Below are 21,990 nucleotides of genomic sequence, written 5' to 3' on the forward strand. Positions count from 1 at the left end.
GCTTTAACTCTTCAATACCCTTTGGCGATCCATCCCTGTGCAGAGGAGCTTGTAAGCTCTTTAGGTGTCAGTCCTCTATCAGTGACACTAGAGAGAGGCTTGCTGATTCAGACTGGGAGCCCCCCGCCCAGCCCAGTCCTGACCCAGGATCCCAGATGGGCAAAAACAGATGGCTAAACGGGAGCAGCGTTCACTTCTACACTGGGAAGTATTTCTTTCTTTCTTTCTTTCTTTCTTTCTTTCTTTCTTTCTTTCTTTCTTTCTTTCTTTCTTATTTTATTTATTTATTCTTGAGAGACACACAGAGAGAGGCAGAGACAGGCAGAGGGAGCAGAAGCAGGCTCCATGCAGGAAGCCCGATGCGGGACTCGATCCCGGATCCCAGGATCCCTTCCTGAGTGGAAGGCAGACACTCAACCGCTGAGCCACCCAAGCATCCCAACACTGGGAGGTCTTGTGGTACAAACAGAAGTGTTTACAAACCTTGCCTTCAAGCACAGAAGGGATTTCAAACCATTTGTTCTAATTTCCCCATTTTACAGATGAGGAAACTGAGGGCTACAGGGGTGATGTGGTCTCCCCAAGACACCGTTGGCCCACTGAAGCCTTGCAAGTCCAGCCCCAGGTCCTCTTCCCTCCACCCCCAGATGATGAAGCACATCATTGTCAGAGTGCAGTGGCCTCTCGCACCAAATGAGGGCAGGCATGTGGTCTGGCTTTCTTCAGAACATAATGGAAAAGATGTGGACACAAGGCAGTGACTGACATCTCTCTCTGCCTCTCAGTCTCAGAATGCCAAGGGCTATAGGGCAGTGATTCCCAGATGGTGGTGCTCACCCCACAGGGGGGTGGCCCATGAAATGATTTCAGATGGTATCTGTGTTTTTATTTTAAGAGTAATGTACTTATGTTAAGGGTCATTAGGGAAGTATACAAGTAGATGCCAAATCTATTAACATTTATCATGCCTGTGTATGACTGTGTAAGAGGGGGCTCAGTAACTAGAAATCCGGTCAACTAAATAGGAGCATGGGGGGATTTGTTAACTGGAAAAAGCCTTCTACGCAGATGACCGAAGTTTGGGAAGTGCTGTTGTGGAGAATACCAACCATTTTACAGAGGCTTAAACCAGGCACTTGCTTCTAATGAAAAGACACATTCTCAGCCTCATTAATTACCAAAGAAATGCAAACTCAAATTAGAATGAGATAAAATTTTTCACCTTTCAGATTGATAAAGATTATAAAATTTGTTCTCGCTTCAGCAGCACATATACTAAATTTGGAAGGACACAGAGAGGATTGGCATGGTCCCTGGGTACAGATGACATGCAAATTAATGACAACTCCTGTGAGGCTGTGGTAGGAGTGATCAAGTTGATGTTTGTGAGAACAGGAGCTCTTTTTTGAGATGGAAATAGGAGAAGGAGAGTAAGTAGAAATTCTGTCATCCTGAATATTAATTGGAAAAGTCACTATAAATTAATCGTGGGCTGAGCTGATCAGGTGGAGGCTGATGGAGTGGGGCAGCGGAAAGATTCACCTAAAGCAGAACAGAGGAGATAGAAGTTTATTGAATACACGGCAAGGGGGCTGCGTGTGGGACAGCAAGAGAGAGACTGTCTGCCAGAGGCAGGGCTGGGGGCTGTAGTTCAGGTGGGGCCTGAGGAGGTATGGGAACGCATAGAATTTTCCTTTGTTGGTACATATGCCCTGTTGTACGTTGCCCATTGGTCAGCTAGCGCTTGCAGCTATTTTGAGGTGAGTCACTTGATGACTCTGTTTGCACTCACCCTGGTGGTCACTGTGGCCTTTCTACCTCACACAGCTTCTGGTGCTCATGTTGGTTGCCTAAAAACAGCCTCTACATTCGTGATATAGTTTAAATATAAATATTCAATCCCTGGGTGGTGCAGCGGTTTGGTGCCTGCCTTTGGCCCAGGGCGCGATCCTGGAGACCCGGGATCGAATCTCACGTCGGGCTCCCGGGGCATGGAGCCTGCTTCTCACTCTGCCTGTGTCTCTGCCTCTCTCTCTCTCTCTCTCTCTCTCTCTGTGTGTGTGTGTGTGTGTGACTATCATAAATAAATAAATAAAAAATTAAAAAAATAAATATTCCCTAGCTTTTTCCACTGAAAAGACCTATCAATAATGACTAATGCAATAGAAATAAACACTTTGAATACTTTAACTGACATCTCCAAGTACCATTTCCCACTAAAACAAAACTGGGCTCTTTGGAGAAATGGCGTATTTTAGGTGTGGGACAGGAAATACAACAGACAGGAAAACATCTGGAATATTTTGTCAAACAAGAAAACAAGAAAGCTATCAAAGACCACTAGACTGATGTCAAAAAGCCTAGAAAGCCCAGCTTGAAGAGGCTCCTGCTGACGAAAGATGGGACAATTTGAATACCAATAAAGATAATAGCTACAGTAGAACAAAACACGAGTGTATATTTAAATCCCTAATTTAATTATTATATTAAAAACAATTCAAACCAAAATAAAACCTCATTGTTGCCTTTCAGGACACTAGTAAACCAACTCATTTTTAAAAAAATTTTATTTTTTGGGATCCCTGGGTGGCGCAGCGGTTTGGCGCCTGCCTTTGGCCCAGGGCGCGATCCTGGAGACCCGGGATCGAATCCCACGTCGGGCTCCCGGTGCATGGAGCCTGCTTCTCCCTCTGCCTGTGTCTCTGCCTCTCTCTCTCTCACTGTGTGCCTATCATAAATAAATAAAAATTAAAAAAAATAAAATATTTTATTTTTTAGTAATCTCTAAACCCAACGTGGAACTCAACCCCACAACCCTGAGATCAAGAGTTGTACAGTTCACTGACTGAGCCAGCCAGGCATCCCTAAACCAACTCATTACTTTAAAAAATTGGAAATAGGGGAATCTGGGGTGGCTCAGTTGGTTAAGTGCCTTAAGTGGCTCAGGTCATGATCTCAGGGTCCTGGGATCCAGCCCTGTATCAGGCTCCCTGCTCAGCAGAGAGTCTGCTTCTCCCTCCTCTTCTGCTTCCTCCCTCCCACTTGTGCTGTCTCTCACATCCATTTGTGCTTGCTTGCTCTCTTTCAAATAAACAAAATCTTAAAAAGTAATAATTAAAAAATTGGAAATAAAGGTGAAAAATCAAGCATGTGTCATGTGTTTTCTGTATGAACTGTATCTCTGGATAACCAAATGGTTGATGAGGGAAAGTTTCCCTTTATAGACATTTTCTAGCTACTAAATGAAGAAAGAATGGTTGTATAACACCATTTGCAATCATCAGCAATGGCTACTAACTTCACAAGAAGAGACATGTCCAGACATGATGACATTTTCCCAAAGAAGACATTCAAATGACTAATAGGCATATGAAAAGGTGCTCAGCATCACTAAGCATTAGGGAAATGCAAATCAAAACCACAACGGAGACATCAGCTTGCACCTGTTAGGATGTCTGTTATAAAAAAGATAAGAAATAACAAGTGTTGGTAGGGATGTGGAGAAAAGGAATCCCCAAGCACTGTTCTGAAGAATGTAAATTGGTGCGGCCACTAAGGAAAACAGTATGGGTGTTCCTCAAAAAATTAAAAATAGAACTGCCATATGATCCAGTAATCCCACTTCTGGGTAAAAATCCAAAGTAAATGAAATTACCATCTGGAAGAGATATTTGCCCTCCTATGTTTTACTAATACATGCTACAACATGGATGAACCTAGAAAACATTATGTTAAGTGAAATAAGTCAGAAAAGTTTGGAAAAGAGCTAGTGGCTAATGGGTTGGGGGGAATATAGGGAGTGACTGGTAATGGGCACAGGATTTTTTTTTTTTTTTTAGTTTTATCTATTTATTCATGAGAGACACAGAGAAAGAGGCAGAGACACAGGCAGAGGGAGAAGCAGGCTCCATGCAGGGAGCCCGATGTGGAACTCGATTCCAGGACTCCAGGATCACGCCCTGGGCTGAAGGCAGGTGCTCAACTGCTGAGCCACCCAAGATTTCTTTTTAGGGTGATGAAAGTATTCTGGAAATAAATAATGGTGATGGTTATACAAGTGAGAAAATATACTAAAACCACTGAACTGTACACTTTAAGATGGCAAGATTTATAGCAGGTGAATGGTATCTCAATAAAAAGTCAAAACAAAAACATAAAAGCCCCAAATAATTCTACAATAAAAAATTACTAGAACTAATGTGTAAGTTTAGCAAGGTCTCAGGATGCAAAGTCAATATACAAAAAAAAACAGTTATAATGTTATATTCCAATAATGAACAATTAGAAATGAAATAAAAGACAATCACATTATGATAGCCTTTAAAAAATAAGGTACTTAGAAATTGAGCTAAAGATGTGCAAATCTACACACTGAAAACATGCAACATTGCTATGAGCAATTGAAGAAGACTGTAATGTATGGGGAGATACACCAAGTCATGGTTTGGAAGACTTAGTATTGTTAAGTTATCCACAAACGTACCTGTACATTCAATGAAATCCCAAAGCCCAAATAGACTTTTCTGAAAAATCCACAAGTTGATTTTTTAAAATATTTTATTTATTTATTCATGAGAGACAGAGAGAGAGAGAGAGAGAGAGAGAGAGAGAGAGAGAAACACAGACATAGGCAGATGGAGAAGCAGGCTCCATGCAGGGAGCCCAATGTGGGACTCAATCTTGGGAATCCGGGATCCCCAAGCCAAAGGCAGATGCTTAACCACCAGCCACCCAGGCATCCCTACAAGCTGATTTTAAGATTTATACCAAAAGTCAAAGGACCTAGAAATAGCAAAGACAAATTTGTAAAGGAGCTGTTGGAGGACTTTACTACCTGATTCAAGACCTATTATAAAACTGTGGTAACAAAACAAAGTGATATTGCTGTGAAAATAGACATATACACCAACAAAACAGAATGGAGTCTACAAATAGACCCACATTTACATGGTCAATTGACTTTTTACAAAGTTCCCAAAGTAATTAAGAGCAAAAAAGAATCTTCAAGGCGGTTTAGCGCCGCCTGCAGCCCTGGGTGTGATCCTGGAGACCCGGGATGGAGTCCCACGTCGGGTTCCCTGCATGGAGCCTGCTTCTCCCTCTGCCTGTGTCTCTGCCTCTCTCTCTCTCTCTCTCTGTGTCTCAATAAATAAATAAAATCTTAAAAAAGGAAAAGAAAAAGAAGAGTCTTCATACTAAATGGAGCTGCAACATTGGATATTCACATGGAAAGACATAGCCTCTGCCCTGACCCTATATCACGCCCTAAATTAACTAAAAGTGGATTGAAGACAAACACTAGACCTAACAGTATTCAAATTCTAGAATAAAATGTAAAAGAAATCTTTGTGATGTTGGGTTAGGCAAAGATTTCTTGAACAGGACACAAAGTGCAAAAAGAATTATGAACTGTAAATTTTATATATATAAACTATACAATTCTATTTATTTATTTATGAGTTTTATTTATTAATTTATGAGAGTTTTAAATTTATTTATGAGAGTAAACTATACAATTTAATATAAGCTGTAAAAATTAATAAACTGTACTTCATCAAAATATAAAATGTTTTTTTTAAGATTTTATTTATTTATTGATGAGAGACACAGAGAGAGAGAGAGACAGAGAGAGAAAGACAGAGAGAGGCAGAAACCCAGGCAGAGGGAGAAGCAGGCTCCATGCAGGGAGCCTGATGTGGGACTTGATCCCAGGTCTCCAGAATCACGCCCTGGGCTGAAGGCAAGCGCTAAACCGCTGAGCCATCTGGGCTGCCCAAAAAAGCTCATTAAAAAAATGAAAAGGCAAGCTATAGACTAGGAGACAGTTATTTGCAAAACATGTTCGACAAAAGGCCTGAATAAAGAATATAAAGAACTATTACAACTCAATTATAAGAAGACAAATGTCCAATGTAAAATGAGCAAAAAGATATGTACAGACACTTCACAAAGAATATATACTAATGTCGAGAATCACATGAAAAGATGCTACACATCACTTGTAATCAAAGCAATATAAACTAAGATGGGCTAAAATGAAAAGACTGAGAACACTAAGTGTTGCAGAGGATGTAGAGCAATGGGAGGGACCCTCATACCTTGTTGGTAGTAGCAGAAAATGGTATGGCCGCTTTTGGAAGCAAAATCTTATGAAGTTGGGCAGCCTGGGTAGCTCAGCAGTTTAGCACCGCCTTCAGCCCAGGGCGTGATCCTGGAGTCGCGGGATTGAGTCCCACATTGGGCTCCCTACATGGAGCCTGCTTCTCCCTCTGCCTGTGTCTCTGATGAATAAATAAATAAAATCTTTAAAAAAAAAAGGGAAAAATAATCGTATCAAGTTAAACATACAGTGTCATACAACCCAGCAATCCCATTCCTGTGTGGGGTTTTGTTTTTGCTTTTGTTTTTGAGAGAAATGAAAAAGTATGTCCACACAAAGACAACCCAAATGTCCATCAACTGGAGAAGGATGAACAAATAGGGGTGTATTCATAGTATGGACTACGCCTCAGCAGTAAAAAGGAAGGAATGATCTAAACTTTACCAACTCTCTTAATTTCATCAAACCATAATCCATTTATCTGCAAGATGATGATAATACTTCTGTCACAGGACTTATGATAGAGGTTGAAAGTGATAAAGTACCATTAAAATGCCTATTCTCAATCCTGGGGAGAGAGGAAAGGGAGGAATGAAATAGAAATACACTTAACATAAATGAGACTCAAAAACATTATGCTAAGTTTCAGCACTCAGCCGAAAACCACAAACTGCATTTATTCATATAAAATTACAGAAAAGGCAAAACTATAGTGACAAAAATTACAGAAAACTGTGGTTGTTTGGGACTGGGAGCTGGGGGAAGGGATTGATTGTAAAAGAACTTGATGGAACATTTTAGGGACTCCTGGCTGGCTCAGTCATAGAACATGTGACTCAGGATTGTGAGTTTAAGTGCTATGTTGAGTATAGAGATTACTTAAAAATAGGAATCTTAAAAAAATAAAAGGTAGCATAGGATACAGTTTTAAAAGTCCAGGTAGGGTATTGATCATTCATTCAGTCATCATTTATTCATTCCTCAGCAGATGTGTCCTGGGTTCTGGCTGTTTGGCACCATATTAGGTGCTGTGACAGTTGGAGGAATAAGAAGTGACAGCTGGCTAGAGCCAGAATTTCCTCCAGGAGCCCTGTAATTAATTACAGTGTGGGGTGACTGGTGTTGCAACCAAGGTAAATCCCTCTGCAGATAAGCATATCTAACTAGACCCAGGAAAGGGAAGGCTTTAGAGAAAGTCCCAGTTGAGCTGGGCTTTGATAGATTACAAAGGATCTTATCAAGCAGAGGAAGAAGCAGCATGACCAAAGAAGACATGAGAGACCAAGGAGTCACTGGGGGAATGGTGAAGCACCTTGTGCGGCTGTATCAGAGAGGGCACTGGGAGGCTGGAGGGTGTCTTAGTGGGTAAAACAGAGAAGGAGAGCAGGAAACGACACAACAACCTGGTGCGGGTATTTTAGTCAGGAGATTATCCCAGAAAGCAGAGGTGAGGGAGACAGACAAGAAGAGAAAGCCAAGGGAGATGTCATTATGGATTGGTTACCACTGTGAACAACTGGGGCTCGTTCCTTTTGGACCGCTGAGTAACCATGTAGAGTATATCTCAGAAATGCCTTTCAAAGATAGTAGCCTTGGACATTTATTAAGCAGCTCCCATTTCCACTGTCCCTGGGATGGATATTAACTTCCGCTTTAGAAATTTCCATCTGGGATGCCATTGACACGACTTTGAAAAAAAAAACCCTGGGGCAGAAAGTGGGAATATCATAGAGGTAGGTGCTTGAGACCATAGCAGCCTGTGGGAGGTATCCATGCCGGCTGCAGCAGAAATCTGAGATGGGCCAAAGGGAGATGGATCTGCTCAAAGGGTGACTCAGATTAAGAGACTGAATGCGTGCAGCAAGTGGAAGAAAAAGTTTAGGAAATGGGGTTGGAAAAGTAGGTTGGGTCAGAGATCCATTGTGAAGTGTCTTATATGCATTGTTTAAACTTTATTTGCCAAACTCTGGCACCTAACAGGTACTCAACAAATATATATTTTTAAAAGATTTATTTATTTATTTATTTATTTATTTATTTATTTATTTATTTATTTAGGATAGGTGGGGGTGGAGCAGAGGGAGAGGAGAGAGTCTTTTTTTTTTTTTTAAGATTTTATTTATTTATTCATGAGAGACACGGAGAGAGGCAGAGACACAGGCAGAGGGAGAAGTAGGTTCCCTGCAGGGAGCTGGATGTGGGACTCAATCCCACCACCTCGGGATCATGACCTGAGCCAAAGGCAGCCACTGAACCACTGAGCTACCCTGGCATCCCTAGAGGAGAGTTAAGCAGATTCCCTGTCAAAGGCAGAACCCCAGAGGAGCCTGGGTGGCTCAGCGGTTTAGCGCCGCCTTCAGCCCAGGGTGTGATCCTGGGGTCCTAGAATCGAGTCCCACATCGGGCTCCCTGCAGGGAGCCTGCTTCTCCCTCTGCCTGTGTCTCTGCCTCTCTCTCTCTCTCTGTGTGTGTGTGACTGTCATAAATAAATAAAAATTAAAAAAAAAAAAAAAGGGATCCCTGGGTGGCGCAGCGGTTTGGCGCCTGCCTTTGGCCCAGGGCGTGATTCTGGAGACCGCGGATGGAATCCCACGTCGGGCTCCCGGTGCATGGAGCCTGCTTCTCCCTCTGCCTATGTCTCTGCCTCTTTCTCTCTCTCTGTTGACTATCATAAAATAAATACAAATTAAAAAAAAAAAAGGCAGAACCCCATGCTGGGCTCAATCTCAAGACCCCAAGATCATGACTTAAGCCAAAACCAAGAGTCCAACGCTTAACAGTTGGTGCTACCCAGGTTCCCCTACAAGTGCTCAGTAGATATTTATTGAATGAATGAATGCTGATGACAGATGCACCTGGGCCAAACCTTTAGAATCCATCAGACTAGCTGTGTGACTTCTAACCTCTTTGATCTCTCTCTCTCTCTCTCTCTCCCTCCTTGAATATAATACCTTCTTTACAGAGTTGTGGTGAGGAATTAGATGAGATCAAAGATGTATGGCAACTAGAAGTATGGACTCAATAAATGTCAGCCACTCTACCTCTGCCCCCATGATGACCCAAAGCCAAGTAATAAAGCTGAACTACCCACCAGCTAGAGACAATGAAGGTTGCTCCTGGGATCTGTTTACAGAAGATCTATGCTGGCATTTCCAGCTATATTGGTCCTCACGGAAAAAATTAGTGGTATTAGTAACAACTTCCTTGGACCAAAAGGGAATCATACTGCTGTTCTAATTAAAGGACAGAGTTGAAACTATCCTCCTAGGGAATTTACAAATTCAGAAATTGATGCTTGTAGTAACTTATGGGTTTTTTTTTCTTTGTGCATTTAAATGTACCTATTGAAACATCTTCTAATCAATATGCTGTTGACTGGGATCATCCATCCTTGCTGTGCTGCATTTCTCTCCCATTCTTAAATTTTAACAGAAGCCAAGATGCTTGTGGACTCTGTTTGATGGAATACCTCTGCACTGGTTGTCTGTAGGCATTGGGGGATCCTCAATCCTTCCCACAAGAGATTGTGGCGCCTCTGGAGACGTAGGGAGAAAATATAAAGCTAAGGTGGGAGAGAGAGCAGCTTGAGGAAGTAGGTGAAGGACTGAGAAATCACACAAACTGGGGAATTACTCAATGTATCTTAAAACATCCATTTCATCAATTTGGCACAAGACAAACACTATGATGAGTCAAGCCACTAGCACACCAATTTTTTTAAAAGAGAGAGGGAAGAAAGGATATTGGGAAAATGAGTAACACAGACTTTGTCAAAGAAGGAAATTCCAGAGTTGAGAAGCCTCTGTGGGAAGCACATCTGCTCTTAGTCTGGAGTGATTCACAACTGGAGAAGGAGCAGGAACCGCAAGGTGGAGATTCATTCATCTGCCCGCTTGTTCATCCATTCATTTCTTTCATTCAAAGGTGATCAGTTATCTCTCTGCCACACTCTGAAAGAAGCAGCAAGAATACAAAAGTGGAAAAGACACAGACCCTGCCCTTGAGGGTTATAAAAGCAGGGGAAACAAAAGATGTCACTAACAGTTATAATAAAGTGGAGTAAGGGCAAAGATAAAGACATGGAGGAGATGGAGTGGTGGTAGAAAGAGGAGGGAGAGGGGCCAGAAAAGGGGGTCACTTCTCAGAGGTGGAGATCCCTTAGCTGGGTCCTAAAGGAGGTTGGAATTCCCCAGGCAGCAGGAAGTTGTGCCTGTGTGTAGGGATGAGGGTTCCAAGTAGGAGGAAAAGTCACCCATAAAGAGGGAGATGTCTTTGACAACAGTGTGGAGTTGGTAAGTCCAAAGCACAGGAGGAAGGCAGAGTGGTGGGCAGAGACCATGTATGGGAGGGCCTCCTGTATCCCGCACAGTCTAGGCATCATCCTGTGGGTAAGGAGGAGCCATTGAAGAGTTTTGAGCAGAAGCATGGCACTATCTCAGTTGTGGCTAAAGAGTATCTTCCTGGTATCTTTCCAATGGCCAGCCTTAAGGGATGCATTTTTTTTTTTTTAAGAGTTGTATTGAAAGGGATTGAAGAGTGGGAGTAGGCTAGCCTGTTCAGACAGTTCAGGTAGAGACAAGTGGTAGGTGGCTTGAGGGAAAGGGTTGCTGAGTTTAGCTCTAGGCCCTAAAGGGCACTGTCTGCAGGAAGAGTTTGCAGCTGCCAAGTCACTTAGTCTCTTAGAATATCAATTTCTTCATCCTTGAAATGAAGGAAACGTGAATCACCGATAAGGTCCCCCATTGCAGCAAGCGCGAGACAGGTTATCCGGATCTCTCTGTGCAGACACCGGGGCCTTCCCTAAAATCCTGACAAGAGGAAGGGCAACGCGTGGCAGCCGAGTGCGGAGGGGAGGAGAAGCCGGAGGCCCCCCCCCCCCACCATTCGCTCCACTGCCAGTGCCAGCCCAGGCACCTGTCCCCAGCTCCTCCTTTCTTTCCCTCCCTAGGGGACTCGTGTGAGGTCACAGCGAGGAGGTGGAATGGAGGGCCCTCTTAGATGCCCAAGTGTCTATGGCTCCCGGTGCCATGGTTTGTCAGGCGCGGGTACTCTCAGCTTTGAAGTCACAGGGGGCTCCAGCCAGAACCACTCGAAGCTGTCGCCCTTGCCCATTTCTCCGCCGGAACAGCTCTACTGAGCCCTGGAGAGAATGCTTTAAAAGGCGCTCGCCTAAACCAAAGTTCACTCCCCAGTTTTGAATTAAACAGCTCTGTGATCTTGGACACATTAGCTCAAGGCGCTCAATAAATCCTGGGGAAGGACAACCCCGCTGGTCGGCGACCGCGCCCTCCGCCTGACACCTGCCCCGGCCGCCGCGCGCCGCACCTCTCCCCGCCGCCGCCCCCACCTTCTCCTTCCCGGTGCGCCGCGCCGCGCCGACTCCGGGCAGACGAGGCTGCGCAGGGCCGGGCGGCGGAGGGCTGGCTGCGAGCCCGTGCGCCCCCGCCCGCTGCCTCGCCGGGGCTCCCGCCTCCCTCGGCCGCGCGGCCCCGCGCTCGGATGCAGGGAGCCCGCGCGGACGGCGCGCGGCGGCGCCGGGGAAGGTGCGAGCCCGGCCTCCCGCCGGCGGCTTCTAGCTTCTGCCGCGCGGCTCCGGGGGCGCCCCCGAGGCCCCGCCCCCGGCCCCGGCCCGCCCCCCGCCCCGCCGCGGCTCTCCAGCCGCCGCAGCCCTCGGGTCTCCGGGCCCCGCGGCGGGAGCTGCGCGCCGCAGACTTCGCGCGTCCTGCCTGCCCAGGGCGGGCCCAGGGCCCCCGACGCCCGCCTCCGCCGCGGGTGGCCGCTTACGTCAGGAGGCGAAACCCAGAAGAAGGGGAAAAAAAAAAAAGGCACAAGGGCGGAAGGGGTAAAACTTTTATTTTTTTCTCTTATTTTCTTCTAGGGCTGAAGTGAAGGGCAGGCGACTGCGCCCGCGAGGGCTTCCGGGAAGAGCCCGGCACAACCCCGGCCCGCTGCGCGCGGGGGAGCCGGGCCCCGGAGGCCCGAGGGGGCGGCCGCCATGTGGGACCCTCGGGACTTTGAGCGGCACTGGCGGGCCCAATTCCCCGGGGAGGAGGCGCCCGTCATGCGGCTGGACTCGGTGCTGGACGTGGAGCGGGAGCTGGAGCGCTGCAAACTCAACCTGAAGCGGCTGCAACAGGTGTTGGCTGAGGAGAAGTTCAAAGTCTCCTACCTGCAAGCGGCCCTGGCCAGGGAGAAGCGGGACGTCGGCTGCGGGCGCGCGGAGGGCGGACGCGGCGGCAGCCCGGGCGCTGGGGCCGAGGAGCCGGCGCCGGCCGGGCGGGAGCGGGCGCCGCCAGCGCGCACGGAGGGCGGCGCGGCCGGCGGCGGCGCGGACCCCCCAGGCCCCGGGCGCGGGGACGCGGAGGTGGCCGCCACGGCCGAGACCCCTCCTTGCGCGGGCCAGGACCTTCACTCCTGGCCGGGGCCCGCGGGGGCAGGGGGCGCGGTGCGCAGCTTGACCGCCGCCATCCACCAGCAGCTGTTGCAGCCGCGCCTGCTCTTCAGGCCCCAGGAGGAGCACGCGCCCCCCGGCCACGATGACACAGTCCCCAGCGCCCGGGGAGACGAGTTGTCCTCCGGGACTCGCGCGGGGCGGGGCTCGGAGGAGGGCGAGCCGGACGCCTCGGTCGCGGATGATGGGGGCAACAGCAGTGATCACGACTTCGAGATGGTGGATTTGAACGAGAAATTCGTCCTCGGCCACTTACTCGTGGTCCCCTGCCGGCTCGGGGGCCGCGATGAGGCCGAGAAGCCGGCGCGGGCGGGCAGCCCCCATCGCTGGATGCACCTGATCCACGGGGGCCGGCGGCAGCAGCAGCAGCAGCAGCAGCGCCGGAGCCGCGACCTGGAGCAGCTGGAGGCGGAGGCCAAGGACGGGCGGAGCTCGCCCCTGGCGGCCGAGGAGCGCCCCCGGCGCGGGGCTCGGGAGCACCTCCCCCCGTGGCGGCGCAAGAGGTTCCTGCGGGTGCCGGAGCGGGACTCTCCCAGCCACAGCTCTCCCGAGAGGGGCAGTGACTGTAGCCACAACAGCTCGGACCACGAGGACGGCTTCTCTGCAGGTAGGCGCCCCCCTCGCGCGTCCCGGGGGCTCCCGGCCCCTTCCTGCACCCCTCCCTGGCTCACCTTGTTGATCCTGTTGAACCTCAGGCGCTTGGGAAGAAGGGAGATAAAATGTTTCTGTTTATCTTGAAATCACTTGTAGAACTGAAAAAAAAAAAAAAAAGAAAAAACCCACTAAGATTGTGCAACATGATTTCTCCTCGAGGATGTTTGTGAAAATAGGCAGTGTGGCGAGGGCCAGGGGGTGATGGAATGGTGGGCTTGGCTAGACCACGGGAGGAACCTTTCTTTTCAGGCCTCAGCCCTTATGCTCTATTGTAAACATCACCGCCTTCCCTTCCCCCAACTCGTCTTCCACAGGTCGGTCAGATTCCTTTGCACTACATGATGGTACCATTCTCTGCACAAACTACAGTGGTTCCCCTTTTCCCCCAGATTCCTTGATGTGAAAGTTTAAATCTTTCACTTAATTTTTGAACTTCTCTCTCCATCTTTCCCCAGCCTGTATCTTGTGTTCTGGCCAAACTGAAACATCCTTTCACTCAGGGAAAGGTACACAATCCTCACTACCCCCTCCCTTTGCTGGCTGCCCCCTTCCTAGAAGGCTGCATCTGATCTGTCAGCTTCCAGGAGCCTGAGTGGGAAGGGGAGGGCATAGAACCATAGTTTTCAAGCTGGCCTAGTGCCCAGAGATCATGTCTAGTGCAATATCTTCGTTTGACAAAGGAGAAAGCTTAAGCTCCGAAAGATTAAGTGCTTGTTGAAGTGCACTGAGACCTCTACTCGAGCCTTCTTGTCATTTGTTGTTTCTCCTCACATTTGGCCACTATTTTGAGGACAGGACCTGGTCCTAGCCATCTTTGAGTCCTCTTGTGGCAGTCAGTATGGTGCCTTGCACATAGTAAGTGCTCACTAAATATTTCTTGAATAAATGGATGATTGCTTTGAACTGAATGTCTCCTAGCCACCCAAGTTCTCGTAGGTCAGGGAGTAGGAATGGGGCTAAGGAGGAAAGGACAGATATGGATGGGAGGATCACCTGTCATTGCTCCTTTGCTGCCCCTGGAACTGTCAATGTCTCCTGAGTCACTGGGAAAGCATAAATTGATGTCTCGTTGGGTCAGGCTGTGATCAGGAACATAAGATGCCTTCTTGCTCGGTGAAGGAGAAAAAAAAAAAAAAGAAATCACTGATGCTGGGATTGTTCCAAAATCTCCATTATTAGATCTTATCTGGGTGAGTTTGCATTTGAATGAAAAACTGTCCACTTTGCTAAAAGCACATTTGGAAGGTCCATCAAGTCATCTGTTGTGATCAATTACACTTATTCATTAGCAGAGATTGGCTGCTTTTCCCATAGGTAATGCTTTTGATGTCCATGCTAGTAACATTTTTATGTGCCCCTTTAACTTAAGGAAAGAGTCTGAAGATTTCACTCTAGTGCCAAGTTCCAAATACTCCATGGAAGCTACCCAAGTAGCCCAGAGCTGCCTCAGAGCTGGCTCCAATCCCATCTTCCCTGAGACCCACATCAATCACCCCTTCAGGTATGCCCAGTGCACTGGGTTTTCCCCAGGGAGTTCTTTTTATTTCTGTGTGCTGTCTCTTCTCTTCCTGAGGGCATTCTAGCACAAAGAACATCTTGATGAAGATTAGGAATTAGCATTCTCTCTGGCCTAATGAATTACAAAAGGTGCCCCCTTTCAGTGGACCCATGATAAAAAGATTCTCATTCCTCTGGGTTAAAAAGACTCCGGTGGGGTCACATGTCTGGCACTTTGTGGCTGTGGCTTGTGGTGCCTGGGCTGTATTTTAGCCTCACTCCAGGACCCCTCTGCAGGGCAGACTTGTGGAAGGAACCCAGCTGTTTGTCAGGGCCACACCTCCAAAACCTCCCCAGTGAGGGAGTGACTGGAGGTGGACATGCACATGCACACATGCGTGCACGCACGTACATGCATGCCTATACGTGCATACACCTGTGCACACAATCCCATGCATGTGTGCATGTGCACACAGTCTAGGAGAAAGAGCTTCAGACATACAGAGTCACTAGAGTAGAGGGATTAATAGAGTTTTTCACTGTGGCCGGGTATGATGTGGGTGATAGCCCACTGAAATCAGTGTAGTGGGGAATGAAAATATCAAGAGGCCTTCCTTGGCCACTCTTGGCCATCCCTGGTTTATTTTTCTCCATAGCACTCACCAAATTACTGCTTCTTTTTTTTTTTTAAAGATTTTTATTTATTTATTCATAAGAGATACACAAAGGGAAGCAGAGACACAGGCAGAGGGAGAAGCAGGCTCCTTGCAGGAAGCCTGACACGGGACTCCATCCCAGACCCTGGGATCAGGCCCTGAGCCAAAGGCAGACGTTCAACCGCTGAGCCACTCAGGCATCCCTCAAATTACTGCTTCAGATGCTATGATTTTGCATGTTGATCTTTTTCACTCTCTCTCCAGTAAAATGCAAGTTCCGAGAGAGCAAGGATTGTTATCTTTTTCATCTATTGACATAACCTCAAAACCTAGAAGTGTCTAATACGTATTAGGTTTTACATAAATGTTTGAATGATATATTTTTTAGTGGAATGGAATAGAAGAGAAAGCATGGGAGTGAATTGTCTGTGGTAATGGTATTTTCTGTTTTAAAACTTTGTTTTGGGACGCCTGGGTGGCTCAGTGGTTGAGCATCTGTCTTTGGCTCAGACCGTAATCCCGGGGTCTTGGGATCGGGTCCTGCATTGGGGTCCCTGCAGGGAACTTGCTTCTCCCTCCGCCTGTGTCTCTGCCTCTGTCTCTGTGTCTCTCATGAATAAATAAATAAAATAAAAATAAATAAATAAATAAAACTTTGTTTCGATTATGTATACATGCAGGAGTATATACTGGGTCCTAATCTATTTCTTCTGTGGATTAGACAAAAAGGTTTGGAAATGCTGATAAAGACTATGGGCTTTGAAGCTAGACTGTGTGAACTTGGGAGAAGTTATTTGAATTTTCTGTGTCTTAGTTTCTTAGTTACTTCATCTGTAAAATGAGACTAAAAAACACTGCTTACATCATACCATTGATACGAGTAATAATAATGGGGATTTTTGTTTCTGAAGGGCTTTGAACACATCTTGACACATAATCCTCACCCACAGTGTTAATTATCCATGACTATAGGTCATTTTCTTTTAAGTTGATGCTTCAAAGATTCTTTCTTTTTCTTTTTTAAAAGATTTTATTTATTTATTCATGCAAGACACAGAGAGAGAGGGGCAGAGACATAGGCTGAGAGAGAAGCAGACTCCCTATGGGGAGCCTGATGCAGGACTCCATCCCAGGACCTCAGGATCACCACATAAGCTGAAGGCAGATGCTCAATCACTGAGCCACCCAGGTGCCCAGTGCTTCAAAGATTCTTATTCCCAGACCATTCTGAATCACAGATGGTTTGGTTTTCTATAATGCATGCGTTTTTTCTAGCTTGGCTCTGGCTCTTTCTAGAACCTTCCAGGAGCAGAGCAGGACCCAGGGCTGAGTCTTGGCTCATGAGGCCCTCTTGCTGTATTGGCCCTCATGTTTCTTATGTTTCTCCTTCTCTATTAGCAATCATGCCCTTTATTTGTATTCAGAGATCCTCAGTGAAAGTTGAGTTTTATTGGGCCATGCAGTCTCAAGGTCATGAGTCTCAAGAGCTACATGAGAGCCACATAAAAAAGCCCAGAGGCAGAGATGTCCCCCTCCTTGGAAAAGGACCATTTTCTCTTATGAGGTAGATTCCCATACAAAGACACATCTGTATCTATCTGTTTCTACATGTAGTAGCCAAACCAGAGTTTAAGTTAGAATCCCTGTTTTTTTAGTATCTTCCTTTTGGCACCTGTTAGCCTGGGTTGGTACCAAGGAAGACTAGGCCCTGTTGACAAGGATCAGGGTGGTGGTATGAATGGGGTGGGGGTTGCAGAACCAGAATTACTTGTGTTGGATCGTGGGTGCTTTAAAGACAGACCTGTGTGCCCTGGCTCTGCCCCTTACCAGGTATGAGGGTACGGGCAAGCCACCTCAGTCTCTATTAGCTAGGAATAACAGGAATAGCTAAACTTACTGAGGGGCTTGCTTTGTGTCAGTACCTGTTTTAAGCATTTTACATGTACAGACTCATTTGTACTTCACAACAGCTTCATAAGACAGGCACTATTATAATTTCCATTTTACATTTGAGTATCATGAGGCCCAGAGAGCTTACATAACCCTGGCTGAGGTCACTCAGCTTCTAAGTGGCACTTGGGATTTGAATCCAAGCAGTCTGACTCTTGAGCCCTTTTTTTCAAATTCTAAGCTATACTGCCTCAAATAATAGCACCTACCTCTCAGGATAGTTATGAAAATTAAATACAATAAAATATTTAAAGAGTTTAACAAAGCACCTGGCACACAGTGACCGTTAAGGGCATACCTGTGTCTGTGAGCATTATTATTATTTTCTTCATTGCTAAAGTCCCCAGCGGACCCCAGCCCATCTGCTGCTGGGGTCAACCATCAGGGCTGCTGCCCACCCATGGGGCTCCTGTGTGACTTGGCCTCCCAGGTGAGCAAACCACCTGCTAGATTTTAGATCTGCCCTCTTCTGCTGGGCACTGGGCAGACACAACAATATGCCCACATTCAGAGGCCTGATCAGTTGACATGCTTACATGTCACTCCTGCCATAGAGGTTGGGTGACATTTTTTTCTCAGGGCTTATGCATCCCTTCTGTACCCTGTGGCATGCCCTGTGCCACATCTGTATTCCTTGTGCACAAAAGTACATTCTTCTAGCAAAGCCCAAAGGTGGCTTTGCAGAGTTAGGCATCCCCTTGACTGGTAAACTATTCATTTGATATTCTGGTTATAGTTTAGATGACAAAGTAAATATCATTAGTATTTTAAATTGGCAGCATTTTCTTCTTGGATTAAACTCGCTCAGTGGAGGACAAGTGGTCTCTATTTTTGCTGGCCCTTGAAATCCATTCATCTCTTCCCCTCAACAAGACTTTATTGAGGTCTTAACGTGATGCCAGGTCTGTGTTAAGGGCCAAGACTGCAAAAGTCCGTTACCTGCCTCTATGGTTCTTACGGATTCTTTGGCTTCTGGGGTAGAAACCATACATTTTTAGATAAAGAAACAACTTTCCATTAGGTAACTTGGGAAATCCTGCAGTGAATGACCATTCATCTGAATCTTAGTGACATTCAAGAGCCTAGAACAGGAGGAGATCTTAGAGCAGGTCCACTCCTGCCTCTTCCAGACAGAACCCTGAAGACCTAAAAGTAACCTCAAGGTCACATGCTTATGACTCTCAAGGCTGGGCCTACGAGCCAGGATGAGGCTCTTTCCATTTTCCTATGGCCTTTTCTTTCCTAGAATTTTTTTCATTTCTTTTTTTTAATTTAAAATTGTTTTTAAAGATTTTATTTATTCATTCTTGAGAGACACACAGAGAGAGGTAGAGACAAAGGCAGGTTGAGAAGCAGGCTCCCTTTGGGGAGCCCCATGTGGGACTCTATCCCAGGACCCCAGGATCACACATGACCTGAGCTGAAGGCAGATGCTCAACCACTGAGCCACCCAGGCACCCTCTTTACTAGAATTTTAAGCAGAGAACTCTAAAGACAGAAGTTCTGTCAAAGTCATGGTAATGGGAGCAGTAAGACACCTCATTTAGCCTTACAGCCATCTCAGGGGGTGGAAATTACTACTGCCATTTTATAGGTAAAGTGCTGAGGCTATGAGAAGTAAAGTAATATACTTGGAGTCAAACAGCTCGTGATGGAATCATCTTGAACTCAGGTCAGTCTTACAAAGATGACACTCTATAATTTTAATTTAGTGTTGTCCTGAGCCAGTTATAGAATTCCAGATTTCTGTACTTGGGAGGTCCTGCCATTGGATTCTGCCAAGGTGCCAAATATTTTGTGTTTTTATTTTATTTTATTTATTTATTTTTAAAGATTTTATTTATTCATGAGACACACACAGAGAGAGGCAGAGACACAGGCAGAGGGATAAGCAGGCTCCATGCAGGGAGCCCGATGTGGGACTCAATCCCAGGACTCCAGGATCACGCCCTGGGCTGAAGGCAGATGCTCAAACGCTGAGCCACCTAGGTGTCCCAGATTTTGTATTTTTAATCTGCATAGGAAATGCATTTCCTATTAGGTACTCATGTTACCTAAATTGTTTGTAACCTAATAGGTTTTTTCCCCTTCCTGTGGGTGACTAATAGGATTTTTGCTCTAGGAAGAATTCCTTATGTTCGGTGGATGTATCTGAATAACTTAACTCAAAGTACTGTGTTTTCTGCCTTAGTGGTGATAGAGTAATTTTTCCCCCCATTGCCTGGTGCAGAGAGATATTAAAACACTACCTGAGACCCATGATCTGTCGGTTGGCTGTGATTCATTTGTAACTGAAGTTGGCATTGCATCACTATTTGCTTGGTTTCTCAATGCTTACTTCCCTCCACCCCTCACCCCCACCATCTTAGCACTATCTACGCCTCAGGAGCACTCTACCAGCCAGCCAGGAGGAAATCCTTCCTCCTCTACACATAGTAAATACAACCAAGACTTAAAAGCTTTTCTATTCCTCATCTATTTGTTGTTCTTCTGGTTAAGAGGCTGTTCACAAAGCAATTGGTTCTGTACTTGGCTCTGGATCTTTATGTTTGAAAATCAGGATCTTGACATATTTTCCTGGCTTTGAAATAATGGTACACATTCCTCATCTGAAAAACGGGGTTGATGTGCACCAGCCTACAAGGTTGTGAGGCTTATATTGGATAAGTTGCTTACTGTCTCTAAGCTCCAGGTTGCTTGTCTGCCAAACGTGGGTGATGATAGGACCATGTCATAGACATGCTGTGAAGTGTAAATGAGATGAGTGTGAGGAGAGTGCATAGCACAGAGCCAGGCACATATGCATTTAATAAAGCTTAGATGGTGGTGTTATTATTGTTCTAAGTCTAGGCCATAGCTCACACTCCTGTCTCCTCATATAATGAAGGTCCCCAAGTCTCTTCTTCTCCCTCTTTCTCTCCTTTCTTACTCCCTCCAGGTCTATTGGTGTTTTACTCCTTTGGAGGAAGACAAGCTTTCTTCTTCTTCTTCTTCTTCTTCTTCTTCTTCTTCTTCTTCTTCTTCTTCTTCTTCTTCTTTTTTTAAAGATTTAGCTATTTATTTTGGAGAGAGGGGGAAAGAATGCATGGGGAGGAGAGGGGCAGAGAGAGAGAAAAAAAGGAGAGAAGCTGACTCCCTGCTGAGTGAAAGCTAGCCATGAGGCTAGATCTCATGACACCGGGATCATGACCTGAACTGGAACCAAGAGTTGGACACCCAACCAACTGAACCACCCAGGTGCCCCAAGCTTTCTTGTTCCTTTGTGGTCCCTAGTCCTTCCCCCATCAATCCCTGTTTTCCATGACATCTACAAAACTATCATCTGGCTTCTCTATTTCCTACTTTCTACCCACTTGCTTTCAGTCAATGCTCATTCCTGCCAGGGTCTTTTCCTGTGTTCTTTCTGGCATTCAAGATGCCCTCCTATCCCCATCTATCCAGTCACAAAGCCAACTCTTCCTTTAATGGCTGGCTTTTTCATGGAAACTTGTGTTAGTTACAATACAGGTTTGCTGTATATAACAAAACCCCCCAAAAGTACTGTAAGCCAGATAGAGGTTTATTTCCCTCTCAAGTAAAAGGATGCCAGAAGTAAGCAGTCCAGGGAGAGGATGGTGACTCCGTGATCATCAAGAATTTGGGCTTCTTTTGTATTCGTGCTTTTCTGCTTTAAGGTTGCCTCATGATCCAAAATATCTGCTGGAAATCCAGCCATCACACTCAAGTTTCAGAGGAGAATTAGAAGAAAGAGAGGAAGGACACAGGAGTGAGTAGCAGTTGTTGGTCTGCCTTTTAAGGCCCTTTCCTGGTAGCCGCTCCTAACAATTTCTGTTTAGATCTCATTAGCCACCTCTAGCTACAAGGGAAGATGGGAAATGTAGTATTTTATCTGGGCACATGGCCACCTCAAATAAAATAGGGGCTCTGTTACAAGGAAAAATGGAAGAATTGATATTGAGTGGGCAGCTAGCAGCCTCTGGCACAAGCCTTTTCCAGCTACTCCAACCCATCTTGTGGTTCTTAGAGTGAGCCCCACACTCACACAATTGTCTTATTATTGTGCCCTCTATTAATTCATTGACCCAAAGAACAAATGATGACTGAACCACTGCTCTGTGCAAGGCACAATGCCTTTTATATGTTTACTGTGAAGTGTTGCTTTCAAACTCAGAAGTTAGCTTGGCTCCTTGAGAGCAGGACCATGGCTTATGCTTCTTTTTCTCCCTCACAGTATCCTTCGCAGGGCTGGGCATGTGGTAGGTGCTTGATAAGTACCTGGTTGATTTTGGAATGTCACAAATGGGAATTACAGTGAAAATGTAAATCCCCTGCCTTGGTACTATGCTAGCAAATTCTGGTTGTGTAAGGCTTGTTTTTGTCTCATTGTGGTTTTGAGGAGCCAGAATAAGGAGAGTGAGGCATGGGACATCTCTAAACATCAGGGCTGCGCTGTAGCCACATGCACTTGTCCAGGTGTTAGGGCAGACTTAGGCTATTTTGGAAACTGGACTTGTTTGTATACCAAGCTAGAATTATAAGCGGAAATCTCTGCCTACCTGACTTTCTTTACCACCGCTCTGCGTAGCTGTATTTACACCATGCGAATCTCGCCTGTTATTTCTGCACTGCTTAGCTGCAGAGTAAATCTGCAGTCTTTCTGCAGTGAGCGTGGGCTCTGGTTC

General features: G+C 46.1%; 1 protein-coding gene and 1 non-coding gene across 2 annotated transcripts in view; both read left to right on the forward strand.

Annotated features, from left to right (window-relative positions):
- The first annotated feature begins 1,251 nt into the window (after positions 1-1,251).
- On the forward strand, positions 1,252-1,358 carry LOC129518234 (U6 spliceosomal RNA). The gene has a single exon (XR_008666150.1). It is a non-coding gene; the product is annotated as a U6 spliceosomal RNA (small nuclear RNA).
- A 10,646-nt stretch (positions 1,359-12,004) lies between these two features.
- The window catches only part of ABR (ABR activator of RhoGEF and GTPase), a 187,692-nt gene continuing 177,706 nt past the window's right edge, over positions 12,005-21,990 (forward strand). Inside the window, exons 1-2 of the mRNA XM_055318262.1 lie at positions 12,005-12,413; positions 12,504-13,158. Of these exons, the coding sequence (XP_055174237.1) occupies positions 12,096-12,413; positions 12,504-13,158 (973 nt within the window). The 5' untranslated portion in view covers positions 12,005-12,095. The remainder of the gene's footprint in view (positions 12,414-12,503; positions 13,159-21,990) is intronic.

This window comes from Nyctereutes procyonoides, unplaced genomic scaffold (genome assembly GCF_905146905.1).
Source record: "Nyctereutes procyonoides isolate TBG_1078 unplaced genomic scaffold, NYPRO_anot_genome, whole genome shotgun sequence".
NCBI classification, from domain to species: Eukaryota; Metazoa; Chordata; class Mammalia; order Carnivora; family Canidae; genus Nyctereutes; species Nyctereutes procyonoides.